Source organism: Neovison vison, chromosome 11 (assembly GCF_020171115.1).
Source record: "Neovison vison isolate M4711 chromosome 11, ASM_NN_V1, whole genome shotgun sequence".
NCBI classification, from domain to species: Eukaryota; Metazoa; Chordata; class Mammalia; order Carnivora; family Mustelidae; genus Neogale; species Neogale vison.
The window spans coordinates 136,029,829-136,050,064 of record NC_058101.1 but is presented as its reverse complement, the minus strand read 5'-3'; the positions used below and the strand labels follow the sequence as shown (position 1 = coordinate 136,050,064).

Sequence of the window (20,236 nt, the reverse complement as noted above, 5' to 3'; positions counted from 1 at the left end):
AACACCCACCAGCATTAGCATTAGCAAGGTAGAATGAGATTGCAAAAATGCACCTGCCAGTGCTTCTGTTCCTGGAAAGAGTCCCAACATATTTCTGCCTCTCTAGTGATCATTTTAAGATTAGTAATTGGGTCTGTTCACATATGGACCAGGTGCTTTTCAAACTGCTGCTTTGCTGTTTGTGCTTCAAAACCTTGAAGATTTTCCCTCATATGTTAGTGTTCCTCTTAAAGTATTTTTGAAAGGTTATTCCCTCTTATTCTTGAACGTCACTTCCTTGACTGAGGACTTAGTCATCTTTTATAAGTTACTTATTTAATTTTCTTATAGTTTTCCTTAAGTTCATCTTCCTTACCTCCACTTCCTCATTCTCAGTTAATGACCGCAAAGCTGAAAGAATTATTTTTTTTCTTTTTTTTAATCTGATCTTGTTCTGCTTTCACTCTTCAATTACTCTTCAATAGCTAAAAGATAAAAGCTAAGTTTCCTAGCTTCATATAGAAGATCCTCTATGATCCAGCCACCTTTGGTAATTACCAACTAATCTCCCACTTGCAACTTACCATGCAACCATAATGAGCAAATAAAAAAAAATTCAATTTTCTATAATTATAGCTATCATCATCATGTCTTTTTCAGCTTAGAAATTTTATCTCTCTTTTGAGCACTTTGAACACTTATACTTTACATTTAAATTTCAGTTCATTTGTGACATCTCCTTTGACTTGCCAAGGCATTTTGTCATATTACTTGGACTTTGTGGTATTCTCACCATATGACTATTATTGCTTCTCTCATCTACTTCCAATCAATATACATATGCACATAACCCACAGTAAGCTTTGTATTTTTTATGACAGCATTTTCAACATCTAATAATGCTTCAATAATTAGTACCAAATATGAATTGAGCAAATAAATCAATCAATTAAAAGATTAATTAATTTTAATTAATTAAAAGAAATTCTAAGGAATTCAATGTTTGTAACTTAAAACTTGCCATGAATAAGGAAATAAAAATACATTTTTACATTCCTGATATTTGAAATCCATATGACTTTATAAGGCAATTCCAAAAAATGTAATTTTTCTTTTGGTAACTGAAGTGTAATGATTTTTATTAATTTATGGAAGTTAAATAAAAAGCTTTAAAATAAAGCTATTATCACATGTCAACTACCAGAGAAAATTAAATTTTAGTTATACGATATATCAACTACAGAAAAAATTCTTAAGAATTTATCTTCAGGGTAGTTTAAAGAGAATTTTCAAAGAAACTACTTAGACTACCCTGGAAATGACTCATTTCCTTGAAATTTTCTCCAGGAATGTCCCTGGTATAATATAGATTTCTATGGTAGCAGCATGTTTCATGCCAAACCCTGGATCCTTTCTAGATTATAGAGTTAAGTATTAAAAATGCTTTAAAAATTAAATAATATTAATTTCTTGTTCAATAGACTATGCCTATTCTTGGAAAGCACAGAAGTTTAGAAATAAAACAGCTAAACTTAAGGAAAAAATGCATACAAAATCATCCAGTCTAAAGGAAAAAAAAATTTTTTAATGTAAAACAATCATGAGTACACTTTTTTATTCAGCAAAATGCTGATTCTATCATATCAAAAAAAGTCAATTCACACTTTTTAAGAAAAAAATTAAATCATAAATAGTATAAACACAACTAAATGATATTCCATCAACTTTAAACCCAACATATTCTGAAGCCTCTCACCTGGCTGGATGTTTTCTCTTATGATAGTGACATGGTTATCTCGATCTGGTCGTGTGTGTTCATGCCAAAAGCCTATCACATGGCCCAATTCATGAACAACAATTCCAAATTTATCACAGTTCTTTCCAATAGAGATTGCCTGAGGTCCATTTCCCCGCCGACCTACATAGGAGCAGCATCTGTGATAAAGGAGAAAACAGAGATGATAATGGCAATGATGGATTAATTACATTACAGTGAAATGAAATAATTATAATAATAATTATGATCAACAACAAAGGCCAACACATTCAGAAGCAAAGCAGTCTTTCTTCAATAAAGCCAGCTAATTTCTAGTCCCGGTAAATGTATAGGACAACAAAAGTCTCCACATAATCATTGGAAATGCTTTTCCACTAATTCATACATTAGAAGATAAGCCTTAGATCATTATTAGGAGTGTTCAGAAAATAAACGATCTATGATGGTGATTAATGCACTTTAAACATACAGTTAAACTCAAGATTTACCAAACTACAATCATTTATAATACAGATTTTTTTTTAGTCTCATAATCCGTCTACATTATTTAGGTAACTACTGTGTCACTATGGTTATCTGGCAATAATCCATTATTTTGGTTTTGAAAATAAAAACAAAGTTTATTTTCCCTCTTTAAGAAAAACAGAATTAGGGGTGTCTGGGTGGCTCAGTCAGATAAGTGCCTGACTCTTGGTTTTGGCTCAGATCATGATCTCAGAGTTGTGAGATCGAGCCCCATGACAGGCCCCAAGTTCAGTGCAGAATCTGCTTGAGATTCTCTCTCTCACCCTCTCCCTCCACCCCTCATCCCCACACACTCTCTCTCAAGGAAAAAAAAAAAATGAGAGAGTGAGAGAAAGAAAAGAAAAAGAAAAAAGAACAAAAGAAAGGAAGATGGCCCATCAAAAAAGGAGTTATTTTCCTATTCATGGTAGAATTTATTTTGAAGAAGAAAACTTTTAAAAGAATGAATTAATGGAGGAAAACTAGTTTCTAAAGGTGAATTTTCTAAGGTTAATAGCTAACTGGTGAAGAAAAATCAATAACTGGTACAATTATGAGATTTTCAAATATAAATAAAATTATATCTTAAACTTTAATAATTAAGGTTTACATTAAAGTAGGTTATATATAGGAATTACCGCTTGAGACAGCAATAGAGGGAAGTAAATAATTGGTCGTGAATAGTTGGGAATTGTGATGCACAAGACACCAAACACTGAGGAAATTTCCAAAAATTAATTGCCCAAATATTAAAAGGAAATTTCACAAATTTTCAGTTTCCAGAGTAAGTATATTTGATAATCCTTTTAATGGTTTTCAAATACAAACATTTGTCATTCCAATTATTTCTGTAGGCTTTAAATGCCTAAAACATTTTAGCCTACACCGTACACTTTTTTATGATCTATTATAACAGTTAATGAAGCTTAATAAATTAATAATAGAAAAAAAGAATAACCAATAGGGAAAAAATCAGGAAATTCTGGTTTTATCCCCATTTTTCATACTATTTTTCCATCTATACACAAATATTTACTACATATACAAATAGTAAAGTATTTGATGTAGAAAAATACAAAATTTGCAAATTTTTGAGAGATTTAAACTGAACAATTTGCTCCAATAGAGCAACGATAGTTAAACTGAAATATTTGATGACTACATAGCAACTAAATTATACACACTGAGTCATTCTTACTGGTTACATTCAAAGAAGAAACTTTGCAAATCAAAATCTGGGAGATAGTCAAGCAATGTTGTCAACTTACTTAATTTAAAACACTTTTGTAAAGCATAATTTCACCCATAGCAATTTCCAATAAATAAGATGGATTCCATAACAGAAATCAAAAATATATTTTCCACTGACTTTTATAAAATGATCCTATGAAAGAAGGAAAACTGTGGTGCTTTGATTCCTATGGTTCTAGGGAGAGAATAATTCTGGATGCCCAGATGAATAAATAAGTAAATATATTCACATATAATTAGGTATGGAATGAAAGGGTAATATGTGAGGTTTATAAAAATGTAGTTTAAGCATGTCTAGGTATTACCTTAATTTCAGATATCACTTAGGTTGATGCCCTTTCATTGTATACAGCTTTTAATTTTTTTATTTGTAATTTGTGTGCTGCTTTTAAAGCTTGATCACTATAAGATCAGTCCTCTCAAGAAAAACTTTCACCACACCTCTCCCTAAGCCACAGAAAATAATCAGTTAATCTAAACCTGCTATTCCTTACTTTTGCCTCAGATTGGAGGCCCAAAGCACCTTTGGATTTTGCCTATTAGATAATCCATCATGACATCCACAAAGATGTCCTCCCCACATCAGTCTTTTCTCAACACTAAGGTAATTTAAAAATTTGAAGTCATATCATGACTCTTCTCTACCCAATATTATCCAATGGTTATATGGAAAATTATGTCAATGTTCAAAAATACTCATTACCCCTTACAGGAAGATTATCATGCTTCTTTACTCCACTAAGGCTGAGTTTGGTCATGTGACTTGCTCCAGATACTGTCATGTGAGCACGAACTTTTATGTAATCTCTGGAGAGAATCTCTAATAGTCAGTATGTTTGGCAATATTGTCTCTGTTTCATCTGCCACGACTGTGATGTTCTAAAGAGAGGTTCCTCTGTCAGACTGAATTCTAAAGTGCTAACTCTGGAGAGAGACACAGCCAACCAGTGATGGACAGGCAGTATAAACAATGAATAAGTGCTTGTTATTCAAAGCCACTGGGATTGAAGGGTCATGTATTAAATGACATAAATCATGTCAGCTGACTAATACAAGGTTTCTCTTTTACTCAGAGGAAAATCTGAAGTACTCACAAATATATGTAAGACCCCACACAATCTTCAAACACAAACGTCTTACCATCCAGTCCCATCTCTTACTACCGTTCCTGCAATTACTCCTCCTGGGCTATGCAGTGTCCTGGTTGTGCCCTCAGCATACAGACATGCTCTTGCCTTAAAGCCTTTTTCCTGGCTAAGTACTTCTTCTACTGGGAACTCTGTTGTCCCACATGGCCATATGGCTCATTTCATATTCTTTTTCAAGTTTTTGTGCAAATACCTTTCTATCTCATTTATATTGCCTTCCTTTTTGTCCTAGAACTTATAGTTTATTAATACATTTTATATTTCATTGGTTTTCCTGACTCCCAGTTCTAGAATGTAAGCTATTTGTGGGCAGACAACTTACATGCTTTGTATACTGATATTTCTAGTCCCTAAAATATAGTCAGGCACATAGTATAGCTCACCAGATAAAGAGAACAGATTGGTAGTTGCAAGCACTTGGGGTGGGAGGTGTTTGGGTGGGTCAAAGAAGGGGGTCAAAAAGTTCAAACTTTCAGTTATAAGTGTTGAGGAGGTAATGTACAATATGGTGACTAAAGTTAATACTGTATCATATATTTGAAGCTGCAAAGAGAGCAGATCTGAAAGTTCTCATCACTAGAAATAAAAGTGTTGCAACTACGGGAAGTGATGATGGTTAACTAAATTTATTGTGGGAATCATTTCACAAAATACGCATATATCAACCCATCACAGTATACACCTTAAATAAATACAGTGTTCCATGTCATTTATATTATAATAAAGCTGGAAAAAGATCATTTTTGAAATGAATAAATTAATTAATATTTGCTGGAAGAACAGATCTCAAAAGTGCAGGAATGAACTAAGACTCTGGTGGTGAATGAGAAGCATCCAAAGCAGTGGTGAAGATGTCTATGACAAGGGGTTAAACATGCTCCTCCTGAGATACCTCCCTCCACCTGGCTCTCCACTTTTTCCACTGGTGTGATTCTATAAATTATCTAATAATCCAATGAGTCATTTTTTTTCTGCTTAAATTAACCAGCCTCTGTTATTTGCAAGCAAGAATCCTGGCTAGCACACCTCCTCGGCCTAACTGTAAACTTCCTAGAGAGGAAAACACCACACACTCAACAGTATAGTCCCCAAAATTAGTATAGTAAGTGGCACAAAATGAAAATTCAATATAAGGATGAATAAGTGGCTGTTGCCATAATCTAAGCGCTAAAGTGACCAAAGTTAAATACAATTTAAAATAAAAAATAGTTAAATTAACTTAACCCTAAGTTTATTTGCCTGGTTAGTTATTTTTACAGAATCATTAAAAATTAGTGGGTAGGAAAAAAGTAAGATTTTTCAAGAAACTATCTAGGAAAAGATAGAGGATATTCATGGATTAAAGACCTAAATGTGAGAACCGAAACCATAAAAATCCTAGAGGAAAATATGGGCAGTAACTCTTTGACATTGGCTATAGCAACATTTTTCTAGACATGTCTGCTGAGGCAAAGGAAACAAAAGCAAAAATAAACTAGTGGGACTACAACAAAATAAAAAGATTTTGCACAGTGAAGGAAACAGTCAACAAAACTAAAAGGCAACCTGCTGAATGGGAGAAGATATTTGCAAATGACTTATCCAATAAAGGGCTACATTCTAAAATATATAAGAATTTATAAAACTCAATACCATAAAGAAAAAACAATCTAATTAAAAAATGGGTAGAAGCATGAACAGACATTTATCCAAAGAAGACACTCAAAGAGCCAACAGACACCTGAAAATATTTCATCACTCACCATCAGAAAAGCACAAATCAAAACTACAATGAGATATCACCTCATACCTGTCAGAATAGCTAAAATCAACAAAACAAGAAACAAGAAGTATTGGAGAGGATGTGGAGAAAAAGTAATCCTCATGCACTGTTGGTGGGAAGGCAAACTGGTGTGGCCACTCTGGAAAACAGTATGGAGGTTCCTCAAGAAATTAAAAATGGAACTACCCTACAATGCAATAAACTGCACTACTTATTTACCCAAAGAATACAATATCACTAATTCAAAGGGATACATGCTTCTCTGTGTTTACAGCAGCATTATTTAGAAAATGATAGCCAAGATATGGAAGCAGCCAAGTGTCCATTGACTAATCAATGGATAAACAAGTTGTGGTATGTATACACAATGGAATACTATTCAGCCATTAAAAAATAATAAAATTTTGCTATTTACAATAACATGAATGGAGCTAGTGAGTATTATGCTAAGTGAAATAAGTCAGTCAAAGAAAGACAAATTCTGTATGATTTCACTCTCATGTGGAATTTTGGAACAAAACAAATGAGGAAAGAGAGAGAGAGAAACCAATAACAGACTCAACTATAGTGAACAAACTGATGGTTACCAGAGGGAAAGAGGGTAGGGATTGGGTTAAGTAGGTGATGCAGATTAAGGAGGGCACTAGAGATGAGAACCAGGTGATGTATGGAATTGTGTAATCACTATTAGTGATTACATTAGCGAAACTAATGTAACACTGTAAAAAAATAAAATAAAATAAAATATGTAGAGGATATTCAGCAATATAAAGTTGTACAATAGACAAATTCAGCTATATAAATTTCTGACTTACAAAGAAATAAATCAAACAAGTTTTTATAAAGTGATCTCATATTTTGCTGATAATGATTACTTATCTTGTACAATATATGCCACTGATGACAATATTCATTGAAAAAAATCTTTATAGTTAAGTTAAACTTTTTGCCAATATATGGAGAGCTAAAGCACATGCCCCACTGAAGATGGATCAAAAATATCACATGCTAAAAAGTTCTGACCTCGACCTTATGTTTTTTTTTTGATTTTATCATTTTCCCATTTACCAAAGACTTGATATGGAATTAGGCACCCAATAAATATTTATTGCATAAAAGCTGTTCTAGTAGAATAAGGTGGGAAATACAATGTTCTAAATGGTACAAAAGTGGCTCCATATTTAATAATTCTCCTATAAATATGGAGGACATTATTTTAGCTTTTTTTTAAAAAAAACTACAATAGCTACAAATTGCCTTACTGGGTAAGCTAAAATAAAAAATGATAAAAGTGAGGGACAGTCTAGATGGCTCAGTCAGTTAGGCACCCAGCTCTTGATTTCTGCTTAGGTCATGATCCCAGGGTCATGAGATAGAGCCCCGCGTCAGGCTCTATGCTCTGTGTGGAGTCTGCTTGGGATGCTCTCTTCCTCTCTCTCTGCCCCACTTCCTGCTTGTGCTCTCTCTCCATCTATAAATAAATAAATAAAATCTTCCCTCAAAAAAGAGTGAAAGTGATATAAAGTGGTAAGTTGTGTTTGCCTACCATCTTACAAGCCAGAAATAGAACTGGCAAATGTTGCCATCAATATCAATGGCACTACCTTACAGGCTCTTCATATTCAATGGAGATTTATACTAGATATTATTAAATGCAACAGCTCTTATGAGATAAAGGACAGAATACCAATGTCCAATAGGAGTGTTATGTGTTTGACTTGACATAGATCTTATTGCAGTGGCCCTCATGTTTTGTGCAACACCAATTGTCAAACTCTTTAATAATTTTGATTAATTTTTATAAGATGTAAATGCAGCATTATCATAGAAAAAAATCCCCATAATGATAAAATAACTGTTCCATGAAACTATGGCCAGTAATGGTAATTCCAAATGAAATTTAGAAGTCACAAAATGGTTGGAATGATTAGCAAGACAATGATCAATTCCTATAAAATGTATCATTCTTCCTATCATTGAAAATACAAAATAAGGAAATTGAGTACAAAACAAATCACCAAATGCAACATTATTGCTATAGCAGTCACACAATATTATATATTATATGTATATATAAATACTCAAAAGTTTGATTTCAGTAGTATAATTACATATTTAAGGATCTGAGGGGAATTCACAAGTTCAGTTTCCATTTCTCTAAAATCATTTAAGTCATCGTTAAAGTACATGCTCTTCAACACCTCTTAAAATTCTTACATTCTTTTCTTTTAGGATTACAGACAATGTGCTTCAGCTGATGTGTAAATTGTCAATATTTTCTTGATCGGGACACCTCGGTGGCTCAGTGGGTTAGGCCTCTGCCTTTGGCTTGGGTCATGATCCGGAGTCCTAGGATCAGCCAGTGTCTGGCTGTCTGTTCAGCAGGGAGCCTGCTTCCCCTTCTCTCTCTCTGCCTGCCTCTCTGCCTACTTGTGATCTCTCTCTCTCTCTCTGTCCAAATAAATAAATAAAATCTTTAAAAAATATCTTTTCTTGATCACCTATCTATAAAGCGGTGCACCGGGTATTCTGAGAGATGAAGGGATAAGCAACCTATTATCGCAGATGAAGGCAGACATATGAACCAACAGTGGAAATGTGTAATATAATACTAATATAATATAGCTGAAGGTAGAGCAAAGTCACACTGAGGGCGGCTCAGAAATGTGAACCACTTCCACGATAACAATGGAAGCAAAGACACTACAAGGAAGCAGAAAAGCACAAGCAAATGCATGAAAAAATGACAGTGAATGGGAAAAAATAATCTAGTAGAATAAAACAAGTAAAATGAAAAATTTTTTAAAAATCAAATTAATGAAAGAAACTGAGTATAAATACAAATTTGTTACAAACAAATTTATCAATAAAGTAACGAATGCCAATGTTTTGTTTGTATTGGCTCCACAAAATTGAAGATAAAGGAAAGATGTACTGATTTGAACACATTATGTATTTAGAAATATGTAAGCTGAGTTGTATCCATTCCTATCAGATAACCAAAAGGAAGGAAGGACAGTATAGATTTGGATGTTTTAAATATTAGATATCAAGAACTAGGAGGCATTTCAAATGTAACCAAAACTTGTCAAGCTAAAATTTAGTGATTTAGAAGAAAACATTACTCGAACATGTCAAAGTTAAAAAATTATGACATTATCCAAAACAATATAGAAAGGTAACCATGTATAATTTTTCTTAATGCCACTCAGATATGGTCAAAATTAAAATCCATTACTTTTTAACTGAGGTTAAATGTTCTATGAATATGTGGTAGAACAAAGCCAGATGACACAATCCTCCCTCAATACCTAGTGACATATATATTTTGTCCCAGAAAAAAATATATGTCATTGGGGCAAGAATTCTTTCCTCCAAAGGAATGAAGCATTTATTTTTATTTCCATGTAAAAACTACACTAGAGGGTATTCAAATAGTTTGAGCTGATTAGAGAAAATTCCTCTCTGCAGAGGATTCCAGCTAATAAATGTAAAAGGGCTAAAAGGAAAGAACAACATTAGAAAATCACTATTTTGCAATGATGGGAACTTTTACAATGGAGGGACTGGCCCATTACCACTGGAATCCAGCGATCAACAGCAACATCGCTAAGTGCTAAGCCACGTGCCTCCGGCAGGCATGCCACGCCAAAGAGGCAGCAAATCCTATCAAGTAATCTTCCCGAACAAGCAAAAGTTCAATGTGAATTTCATCAAATATTTAAATGTAAGTTCTGACTAACTGGAGATCGAGGGAAGATAAGTTTGAGACCTTTCACAGTAGAAAGTCTTTAAGTATACAGTGTTGCTTGGAGAACTGCTATTACTGTAACTTGGCTAGATTATGGGATGTGGTGGCAGAAGAGGCTGCACATGGAAGTTGTGGTAAGTTCATGGCATTCTTTAAATGTTACAGCAAGGAATTTGGATTTTATTCTCAGGCTAACATTTCCCAAAATGTGTTCCGGGATACTGATATATGTTCTTCACTCTTAAAAGAGTGGCATGGATGTTCCGTTTTTTAAATCAGTTTAAAAAACACTGTTATATTCTCTTTGATGGGTTGAATATTCATAATGTTCATTAGCACATTGCTGCAGAAATATCTACTGAAATTTAACACAGCATTTCACAACTTACGGAACAGTTGTTTCAGGGAGTATTTATCATCCTGTAAGAAGCCAATCTAGAAAGCAGCACTCAACGAGGAAGCATTGAAGGATCTCAAAAAGGGTGGTGTCTTGCTCTGACCGATATTCTTTGAAGATAATTCTAGAGGCAGTAAATTGATGAGGGAATACAGTCGAGCATTTGGAATAGGTCAGTTGTGACATGACGAAGACACAAATGGACTGAGGCACTGACATGGGACGGAGGTAGAAATCAAAAGATACAGTGAATATCAATAGAATCTTATTGCATAGATTTTAGAGAGAGCACAAGAGAATCCCAGACAATATTATTGAAGTCGCTAATTCAGATGAGTGGGACAGTGGCAATGCCATTGTTATAGTTGCAACATGAAGAGAAGAAGTATTTGATGTGGTGGAGAAGTACACTTGGGGTAGATGTACACAGGTCTATGATCAAAGACTATATTTATTTAAAATATATTTTCTTATGTAAAATTTACAGTCTTATGGGAAAATGCTAACTAGGCAAATACTAAGAAATAAATCCTACTTCAGGATTTTCTTTTTCCCCTTCTACACTTGCTTAAGTCATTCCCTGGTTCTACTTACCCACAAGGTCTATATGTGAATACAATGTAACTCTCTTCATCACTTCTTTCAATAAAAGTCACGCATGTGTGCTTTTCCCAGTGCCTCATGGCCTGCTTGAACATGGCTCGCTGACTGCCTGGAAAAATGGCAGGATATTAATAAAATAAAATGTCTGCTTTGGGGAGTAGTGCTACATGCTGGCTTCTCCATCCTGGGTCTGGCTGGGCAGTTCAGATGCCATCACTCTCATCAACCAACAATTATTAGCCTAGAGCACCACAGGTGACCACTCTTAAGAATGGACACTCACCTTATAATCAGAAGGTTCAAGCTCACTATCCCTACAGATATGGGTATACAAGGCTTTCTCAACAAGACATCCATTCTTCCCGATAGTTGAAGAGAAATCAGCTTCCTGACATGATGGGCATCTTTGCAAGGCATTTTAAAAACCGGAACAGTAATTTAGACTCTTAGATCTCAAGACTAAACATATTTTTCAACTTCAAAGACTTTCTAAACCAACAACCAAGATGAGTGAAGTATTTCTGATGTTTGATTTAATACTATATTCTATATATTAATATTCTGGAGCAATACACACTTAATCTCTATAATATTTCCTTATAAAAATAAACACTCCGGGAATATCTTACCAGTGAAGTTGCCTCCTATAACATAAGGAATAACACCTCCAGGCCATATTCTTTCGGTTCTTGATGTCGCAGCTCTGGGAACTCGATTTTTCTCATTTTGCCCTGAGAATTTTAGAGGTACTTTTCCTTTAACTGTGCTGTTTTGCTCCAAGCCTGCAGTGACATTTAAAACATTCTGTGAAACAGAAGTCCTTGGTCAGGGAATCATTTCCTCTTAAAAGACTAAGTTAAAATGTCTTATTTACATATTTGTGTAAATATGCCTGAAGTCAAAATGCACTAAAGAAAAACTTCATTTATATTAAATACTTGCAAAAGTATTAAAATATTGAAGTACTTGATGTCAAAGCACTATTTCTTAATGCTCTATGAGCAAATTTTTATGAATTCCCATACAATAGCCTAAAGTGGATAGATGTCAGGCAGACTGGTAGGCCACAAAAGATAATTTTATTTATTTTAATTTACTAGTTCACTGCCAATTCACCACCAGATGATAAATAGACATTGTTTGAAAAGTCACAAGATATTCAAAACTCTTCTTAACTCTTGCTAAATCCTTTATTCTTTTAAAGCAGGACTGATATTCCACAGTACAGCCTAAAATTATGAAAATTACAGAGAGGATAAATGAAATACTGTTAAAGCAGATGTGGTTTCATCCTCCTGGGACACTGGTATATCTCTGTTCTAATTTCCTCTGGATTCAGATCCAGGTGATTTAGCACGATTTAGAGATCAGTACACAATGTGAACAGGCCAACATAAAATGTGGCCTATTCCTGGAGCAGCTTTCAAGTCTGTAATCATTAATCTTCTTGGTGGCCTTTTAAAATGTTTTTGTTACTATTTTTGTTTTTCCTAAATTTGCATTATTATTCATTCTTATTCATCTATCACTGTTGATCCAAATATCCCACTATTGGAATACACTTTAGACACAACAAACATTGAATGCATGCCCCCTGTTTCCACATCCCTAACAGGTCTATCTTTTAATACCCTGAGACAAAGCACCTTCGCTTGGGAAAATTATTCCTTCAAAGTGTGTACTGTCAATTATTTAAGTAATAATTCACCAATTTAAAAAATATTAGGACACACTTTGAACAGAAAACTTTTAAACACTCTGCAATCTATAAATAGTGTAAAACAAATTCGATACCGTGAGTATTAACTAATTTTGAAACCAGAAGGCTACTTTCTATGTATACTTCTGGAAGGGTCAAAACATTTTAAATTCATTTTTTAAGCTAACAAATCAGTTTGTCAATTTACTTTACATGGGATATATTTCAAAACAATCATGACATTTTTTTGATTTGATTAAAACTGATGTAGTTCCGTGCTTGATAAAACACCTTCGTGTGATACACACTGCACCAGAAGTAAATTATCACAAGCAAAATAACCCCCCAATGCGTTTTGTAATGAGAAGCAGAAAATAAGTTAAGGAAACATTTCAGCTGTCCCAAATTAAATTCTAAAAAACTGACATTAAACAACAGCTAACAAAAATGAATAAAGGACTCCTCAGCATATACCCTTTCCATCCTTTGCATATTAATGACAAACTGAACTGCAATTAGTATAATATTTACTGTACATCAAGTCAAGCGTCTGCAACTTTAAACATTGTTATACCAGAGCCAATTCTTCTTATCCTGTCTATAAGCTGGTAGAGGGCCCCTCGTTTCTTTGACATACCATGGTCTCCAAATCCACCTTAAGAATAAAAGAAAATAGTTAGGTTAAACTCATTGCCTGTTAAATCTCTTCTAAATAAACCATACCAACAGACTACAGTGATTTCTCTTTAAGACATCTTTTTTTTAATGTGGTCTTAGAACATTAGAGTCATGAATATCCATAAATCTTAGAAGAGTGTACACATTCTACAAACACAATTTTGGTAACTAAAAACAAGTGGGTGGGGTGATCCACAGAGCAATCTAAGTGACTTTATTCGGACATCATGACAACTGAGTCATCTATTGATAATCTGGAACATTTTTCTTCTCTGTGACCTTGACATCACATCATGTTATATAGGATGATAGCAAGTTGTTCTGCCCTGTTGATTACATCCCAGCTATTTCTCCAATGTAAACTGAATATTTTCAGAAGCCAAATCAGCAAATGAAAATAAAAACATTAGAGTACAAGTCTTGCTCCAAAGTTGTGATCAATTTTGAGATTTTTAAAAGCATATCATATTTTATAATATATTCAAATACAATTTGAAAATAAGTTTTGAAAATCTATTAAAAAATAACACATAATTATAGAAAATAACAGAAAAATAACACATAATTACAGAAATCCAAAAGGATGTTAAGCGGCAAAACATGTTCTGTTAATCTATGTTATCTATGTTATCGGCATATAAAAACCGACATAAAGAATTTTGTAGCTCAAAAGGTAGAAAAGGAGGTCAAGATAAGAAAATACGTCCTTTTGCAGTTTCACCAACTGGAAAAAGATTAGAAAAGGCAGATTTCCTGTCGTAAGTCAGAAACCAGAGCATTTGAGGAAAATCCAAGTCCTCTAATTCTCATTCCAGACCTTTAATAAAATGCTTTCCCAATTTTATCTCCTGTTTTCCTTTCTTTTTCGAATTTTCAATAGACAAATAACAAGAAGGTGTCACCGAGCAAACCACCAATATAACCACTAATGGTATTGAACAGCTGCAGATGAATTTATACCACGGGAGTATGGTTCCTGAGTCTCTGTGGGCGAAGACAACGAAAGGGCCAGAAAGCCATAAAGACAACAAACTGTTCTTGCACCTTGATCTCTCTTTCCAAAATATTTTTCCCCTTTGAAATTAATACCAAAACTTATTTACCTAAATTAAAGTTAGTAAAAACCAAAAACAATCACAAAAAACCATTATCATATAAGCCTTCTAAAGCAAAAAATCAATTACGTCCTTATAAGGCAAGCAAGTTAGAGTGCCTATTCACTGACTAATAATGTGCTTGATTATTTGCATTACATGGTCACATTTTTGTTGTGCCACTTGAGAAAAATTTTTGAAATTTTTTCATTGAACATTTTAGAAAGATGAGGTAATATTTCAATGTATTCATTCCCAAGTAGTTATAAGAAACATTTTTAAAGAATGGCATTTATATGTTTGAAATGACAATTATGTAACAATTGTGCTTCATATTAGATAGAGTCTGAACCATATATAAACAGATCTAGAAGAAGGTTAATTATGAGAAAAAGAAATGTCTTAGTTAATATTAAGGTAATAATAGGGCTAAGAGTAATTATAGAATTTTCAAAAAGCAATGTTTCAAAACCATTAAAGGCAGTAAGTAATGCCTTTAAAATTTAGCAATTTTAAAAATTTTTATAGAAATTGAAATTATAAAAACTCTATGTAGGTAATTCATTAACATAGAAAAAATGATAAAATAAGTGGTTATTTCTTACATACTCTAAAAACAAACTGCAAATATACAAACTAAGTAAATACTTATGGGAAAGGCCATACAATTTGAAATAAGAAAATAAGAAAAAAAATTGATTTGATCTCCTCACTTATAAGTCACAATAATATTAGTAGCATCTCTTCATGGTATTATTATGCACATCCAAAGAGTTACTATCTGTAAAGCACTTAAACCAGGCCTGGTACCTTGTGAACATTACAAACTGTCAAAGAAATTAACTAATAAAATTAAAACTATGAACAAAATCTAAATTTCCAAATAGGTTTGTTTATGTTTAGGAAATCAAAGTTGATCAGCAGGACATTAAAAGTGACCCAAAGAATACTTATAGCATTTCAAGAGTATCTTTTCTCCAAAGTGAACAAAAATTCAATCAAATAATCAACCATACCTGTGGTATGTCCAAGTCCAAAGGGGTTCTGTGTAAGGTCAATTGTCCTATCAATTTGAAAGATACTTAAGTCTTCATCATCTAAGGCAATATCACCCCAAAACACAGCTAAAAAAGAAAAGTTCAATTAAAATGTAAAATATTTAAGAGCAAAGTCAAAGCACACAAAGCTAATTAGAAAAATATTGCTAAAAATATGGAAATGTGGTCCATATAGACAGGTGTTTCAGAAAGTAATTGTATAACTGAGTAAAATATTGGATCTTTTCACTATAATATGAACCATTTGCAGAAGGGTATGACCTGTGTTTAACAGGAGGGTTTAAGTTATTTCTTTGAATGAAATGGTCACAATTTATGGGGGAATCTAAAGAAAGTGAATTCACTAATCATGGCTAATTTGCAAGTAAATGAAAATCTGATAAGCGTTCTTGAATTCACAGTGGAGGCCTGTGACCAGCAGCAGGACTTCACTGACAAGTAGAAGGAGACTTAGTAGCAGCTTAATATTGTACTGTTATAGAAACATATTCATCACATTTTTATACAATTATACGCACTTTCTCTAAAGATGGCATTGCTTCTGAATTTTTGTAAAAGCTATAAATAATAACCAAAAATAATATTTAAGTCAACATTTATTTAGTCAATGACTAGGTGCTACACCTTTGACCTTTAATGGTAAATAAAACTGTTCATATTTTCAGGAGCTTCAAAATCATTGCCCCAATTCCTGAAAACCCTCTGACTCTGTCTGCTGCACCCAGTCTTATATGCTACCTAATAAAACACAGCTCTATAAACGAGTGTGGAAAGAAATGAGATAATTTCTTTAAAATCAGTATGTGAATTTTTCTTTTAAGGTCAGAAATATACAGTAACATAACAAAAAAATTCCTTCCTTTTTGAGTCCAAAACTAATCAATCTCTTAGTGCTGCTGGTTGTCAAAATATAGTAACTTTAGAAACAGCAAATTTAAAAGAGATAATAAATTAATCATAAGATAGTAAAACACTGACAGATGCCTTGGAAATTCTGGGATATCTGTTTCATGATACAGGTTTACAAATTTTCTTTTACAAAAGTTTCTTCAAATTTTTCTTTTGCAAACCCAAGAGAGGAGGAAAATACATTAAAATTTTAGGAAATGATGAAATTCATACGTTTCAAATCACTGTCTTTTAGTAGATTTAAACCTTAATATTTAGGAATTTTAGCTATAAAAATAGTTAATAAAATTAATTTATGAAATTGAGATTTTAATTTTGAAAGCTATACTTTAGGCTCTGGTCAAAAGTTTATTATGTAAAATTATTTACCCAGTTTAATTCCCTCATACAAAATGACATTAGATAAGAAAGTTAGACTTATGTGTAAATCTAGAAAGGAAGAAAATAGAAGTTAGTTTAAGGTGAATTATCAGTTCACCATAAGGAAAAATAAATATTCATTAAAATTAGACATCTCTCATCAACTCTTCTCTTCCACCCAACTGTCAATGAAACGGCAGTCGGTAGAACCAGAGAGAGGCTTGCTGTCTTTTACTGTCATAGAGACAAAGTCATGAAAGGTCTGTAGAACAGTTTACAACACTGGATAAGAGGCTGGTCTTGATGCCTGAAATTGAAGCCAGATTCTAATCAGCTTCATATACCTGTAGCAGACACTGTTGATGCTCCACTGGCCCTAAAGCCAGACATCTCAAGCAATAGATGGCCTGCCTAAATTTGAAAAAAAAAAAAAAAGCACTTTTATAAAAAGCCTCATTAGTTTTCATAAAAATAAATTTTGCCCTTTTCTCCCAAGATTTTACACTTTAAGGCAAATTCAAGTTTGCTAGTTACTGAAATCGTCCATCATCTGTGTTTACTAGGCAAATAGGGGAGGGCCCTGACTGGCAGTGACTGAGCCTCAGTCTTCCTTAGTGCTAGGGGCATCTGGAGACAGGGAAACAGTGTTACTCTAACACATTATCACCTCGAATAGGGATCCCAATGGATCGGGTTAAAATGCAGGCTCTGATACAGTCGGTCTGGAGAGAGGCCTCAGATTCTACATTTTTTTTTAAAGGTTTTAATGATTTATTATTTGACAGAGAGAACGAGAGACAGTGAGAGAGGGAAAACAAGCAGGGGGAGTGGGAGAGGAAGAAGCAAGCCTCCAGTAAAACAGGGAGCCCGGTGTCGATCAGAGGACCCTGAGATCATGACCTCAGCTGAAGACAGATGCTTAACAAATGAGCCACCCAGGTGACCCAGATTCTACATTTTTAACAAGCTGCCACTACTGCAAATAATTGTCATTGTCATCATCATCTTTATTAGCATTTTTTTTGCAAGGATAAACTTTTGCTTCTCTCTGAACCAGCTGGTTAAATTGAAAACGGAGGCACTCAACCAAACAAAATGCAGTTTGTCCATAGTCCATTTACATAATAAAAGTAGTATGAGTAAAATAAAACCCAAATGTGTTTTAGATTTTTATTTTCTTGTAACAACTTTTCACATGCAATAGGATTCATGTCTTGATGGATGGATTATATCAAAAACAGAACAGCAGTCCAAGGATATAACACTTCACAGAAGCAAAAACACTACTTCTGGGGAGGAGAAAAGGCACAAGGCCAGATGGTTCTTAAAAGGAGAGAAAACTGTTCTAAAATACATACACCCATTATTATTATTTTTTAATCTACTGTTATCTTTCCTGAACTAAAAAGCTTCAGAATGGTTGTGTCAGTTCTCAACACACCAGGAACTGCTTCAGGAGAAAACCAAGTATTTCTTTGAGAACAAGCCATAGTGGGTGACAAAGCCAATTCCTTTGTAAGCAGACCTGATAGGCTGCAGGCCAAATGTATCTTTAAATTTTGATACTATTAATAGAAAAAAAAAAAGAAAAAAAAAAGCCATCTTAAAATTACAACCTATCACACAGTTATATCTTTTTTTTTATTTTTTTAAAAGATTTTATTTATTTATTTATTTGACAGACAGAGATCACAAGCAGGCAGAGAGGCAGGCACCCACTGAGCCACCCAGGCGCCCCTATCACACAGTTTTAAATGCAAAATTTCTTTCTTCATATACTGCACACATTTGAGGGTTTCCTTCATTCATCTTCTGCTTAAATATAAGTGTCCTATTTATTTTTACATGCAGAAGTACTTTTCTTATGCCCTGGTAGAGCAAACTGGACCACACACTCTATATTACGTGGATTTAGAATTTGCATTATAATCTAACACATATTTATTATTTAGTATCCAAGATATTTGAAATTCTCAAATCCACTTTGGAGGGTTTTTTTTTTTCTTTATGGTATTTTTGATTTGTTTTGCATCAAAAAAAACCCACAAAAATTAGAAATAGTTTAAAAGAGTACGAATTATTACTCATTGGGCCCATTTAATGCAGTGATTTGAGGTTGGGGATATCAGAACTGAAAGCAATACAGGAAACGGGTTATAGATGATAATGCTAAGGAAATGCTCAAGTGCAATTAGAATATTTACTATCTGTTTGGAATCCTGCTTGGATTCCTATGGTCAAAAATGGGGTTGGAGCTAACCAACAGGCCAAAATAAAATGTCAAGAAGAACAATTTTTAAACTACATGGAAAACCACAGGTATTGTTTTTCTTCTGAAGGCTATTTGCATTCATTGTACAATTTTTTTTAAATCAAAGACCAAGAAAGACAAATAGCTTTTATTGCAGTAGATAAACACATTTTATAGAAGAATGTATGGTAAGAATGAACAATCCAAGATCATAATTCCCTACACTGTAACTTTAAGTGATAGTTCTTCCACCCATTCAAGGCTCCCAAGTGATCTTTAGCCTTTCCATTTTGAAGGGTGAATCCAGCAACCAGGCTTAAGGAAGCTTCAAGCTTGTGATTTCCTAAAAGCTGTATGCAAAAAATACGTATGAGCTTATACACCCAGTCACAACATGGTTTGCAGGACAGAAGTCCACTATAGGTTGTCAGAAAGGATCACACAAAGTAAAGAGCCTCTATTTTTGCCAAAAGCAAAGCCTTTCAATCCACTCAGGAGAAAATGCTTGCAAACTAAATACCTTCACAAAAATGAATACATTCATGTGACACTCATGTGAATTCATGCTAATGTGTCTGATAGCGGGTTACTACTGGATAGCATACCATAACAAACAAAGGGATAGAGTCTCCTCAGACATTACCTATAGAAACCCCTTCCAGAAACCTTCTTTCCAACTAATCTGGTATCACCTCTGCTTCTGTGTCCTGCCTGTGCTTCTGTCAGTAATAGAGCAAGACACAAGATTTCATACCATGTTTTCAACAGCCTAATTCTTCAATATAATTTTGAAAATACTGACCACAGGCAGCATAAGTTGCTCATCTTTAAACTCTCCCTGCCAAAGTGCCTGACAAAAAGGAGGTCCTCGATATATGTTTTGAGACACAAAAAAATGTGAATGAGAAAATACCCTGGCTAGGGGTATAAATTGTGTATGACAAAAATAAGGCTAACCGTGCTATATGCTTCACGGATTTTGCTCTAAGACCCAAAACACAAGATATTCACCATT

General features: G+C 33.7%; 1 protein-coding gene across 1 annotated transcript in view; it reads right to left on the bottom strand.

The window, feature by feature from the left end:
- TLL1 (tolloid like 1) overlaps window positions 1-20,236 on the bottom strand; it is a 224,753-nt gene that overhangs the window by 118,784 nt on the left and 85,733 nt on the right. Inside the window, exons 2-6 of the mRNA XM_044224805.1 lie at window positions 15,660-15,767; window positions 13,446-13,526; window positions 11,802-11,954; window positions 11,164-11,281; window positions 1,736-1,914 (exon numbers count right to left, since the gene is read on the bottom strand). Coding sequence (XP_044080740.1) covers window positions 1,736-1,914; window positions 11,164-11,281; window positions 11,802-11,954; window positions 13,446-13,526; window positions 15,660-15,767 — 639 coding nt within the window. The remainder of the gene's footprint in view (window positions 1-1,735; window positions 1,915-11,163; window positions 11,282-11,801; window positions 11,955-13,445; window positions 13,527-15,659; window positions 15,768-20,236) is intronic.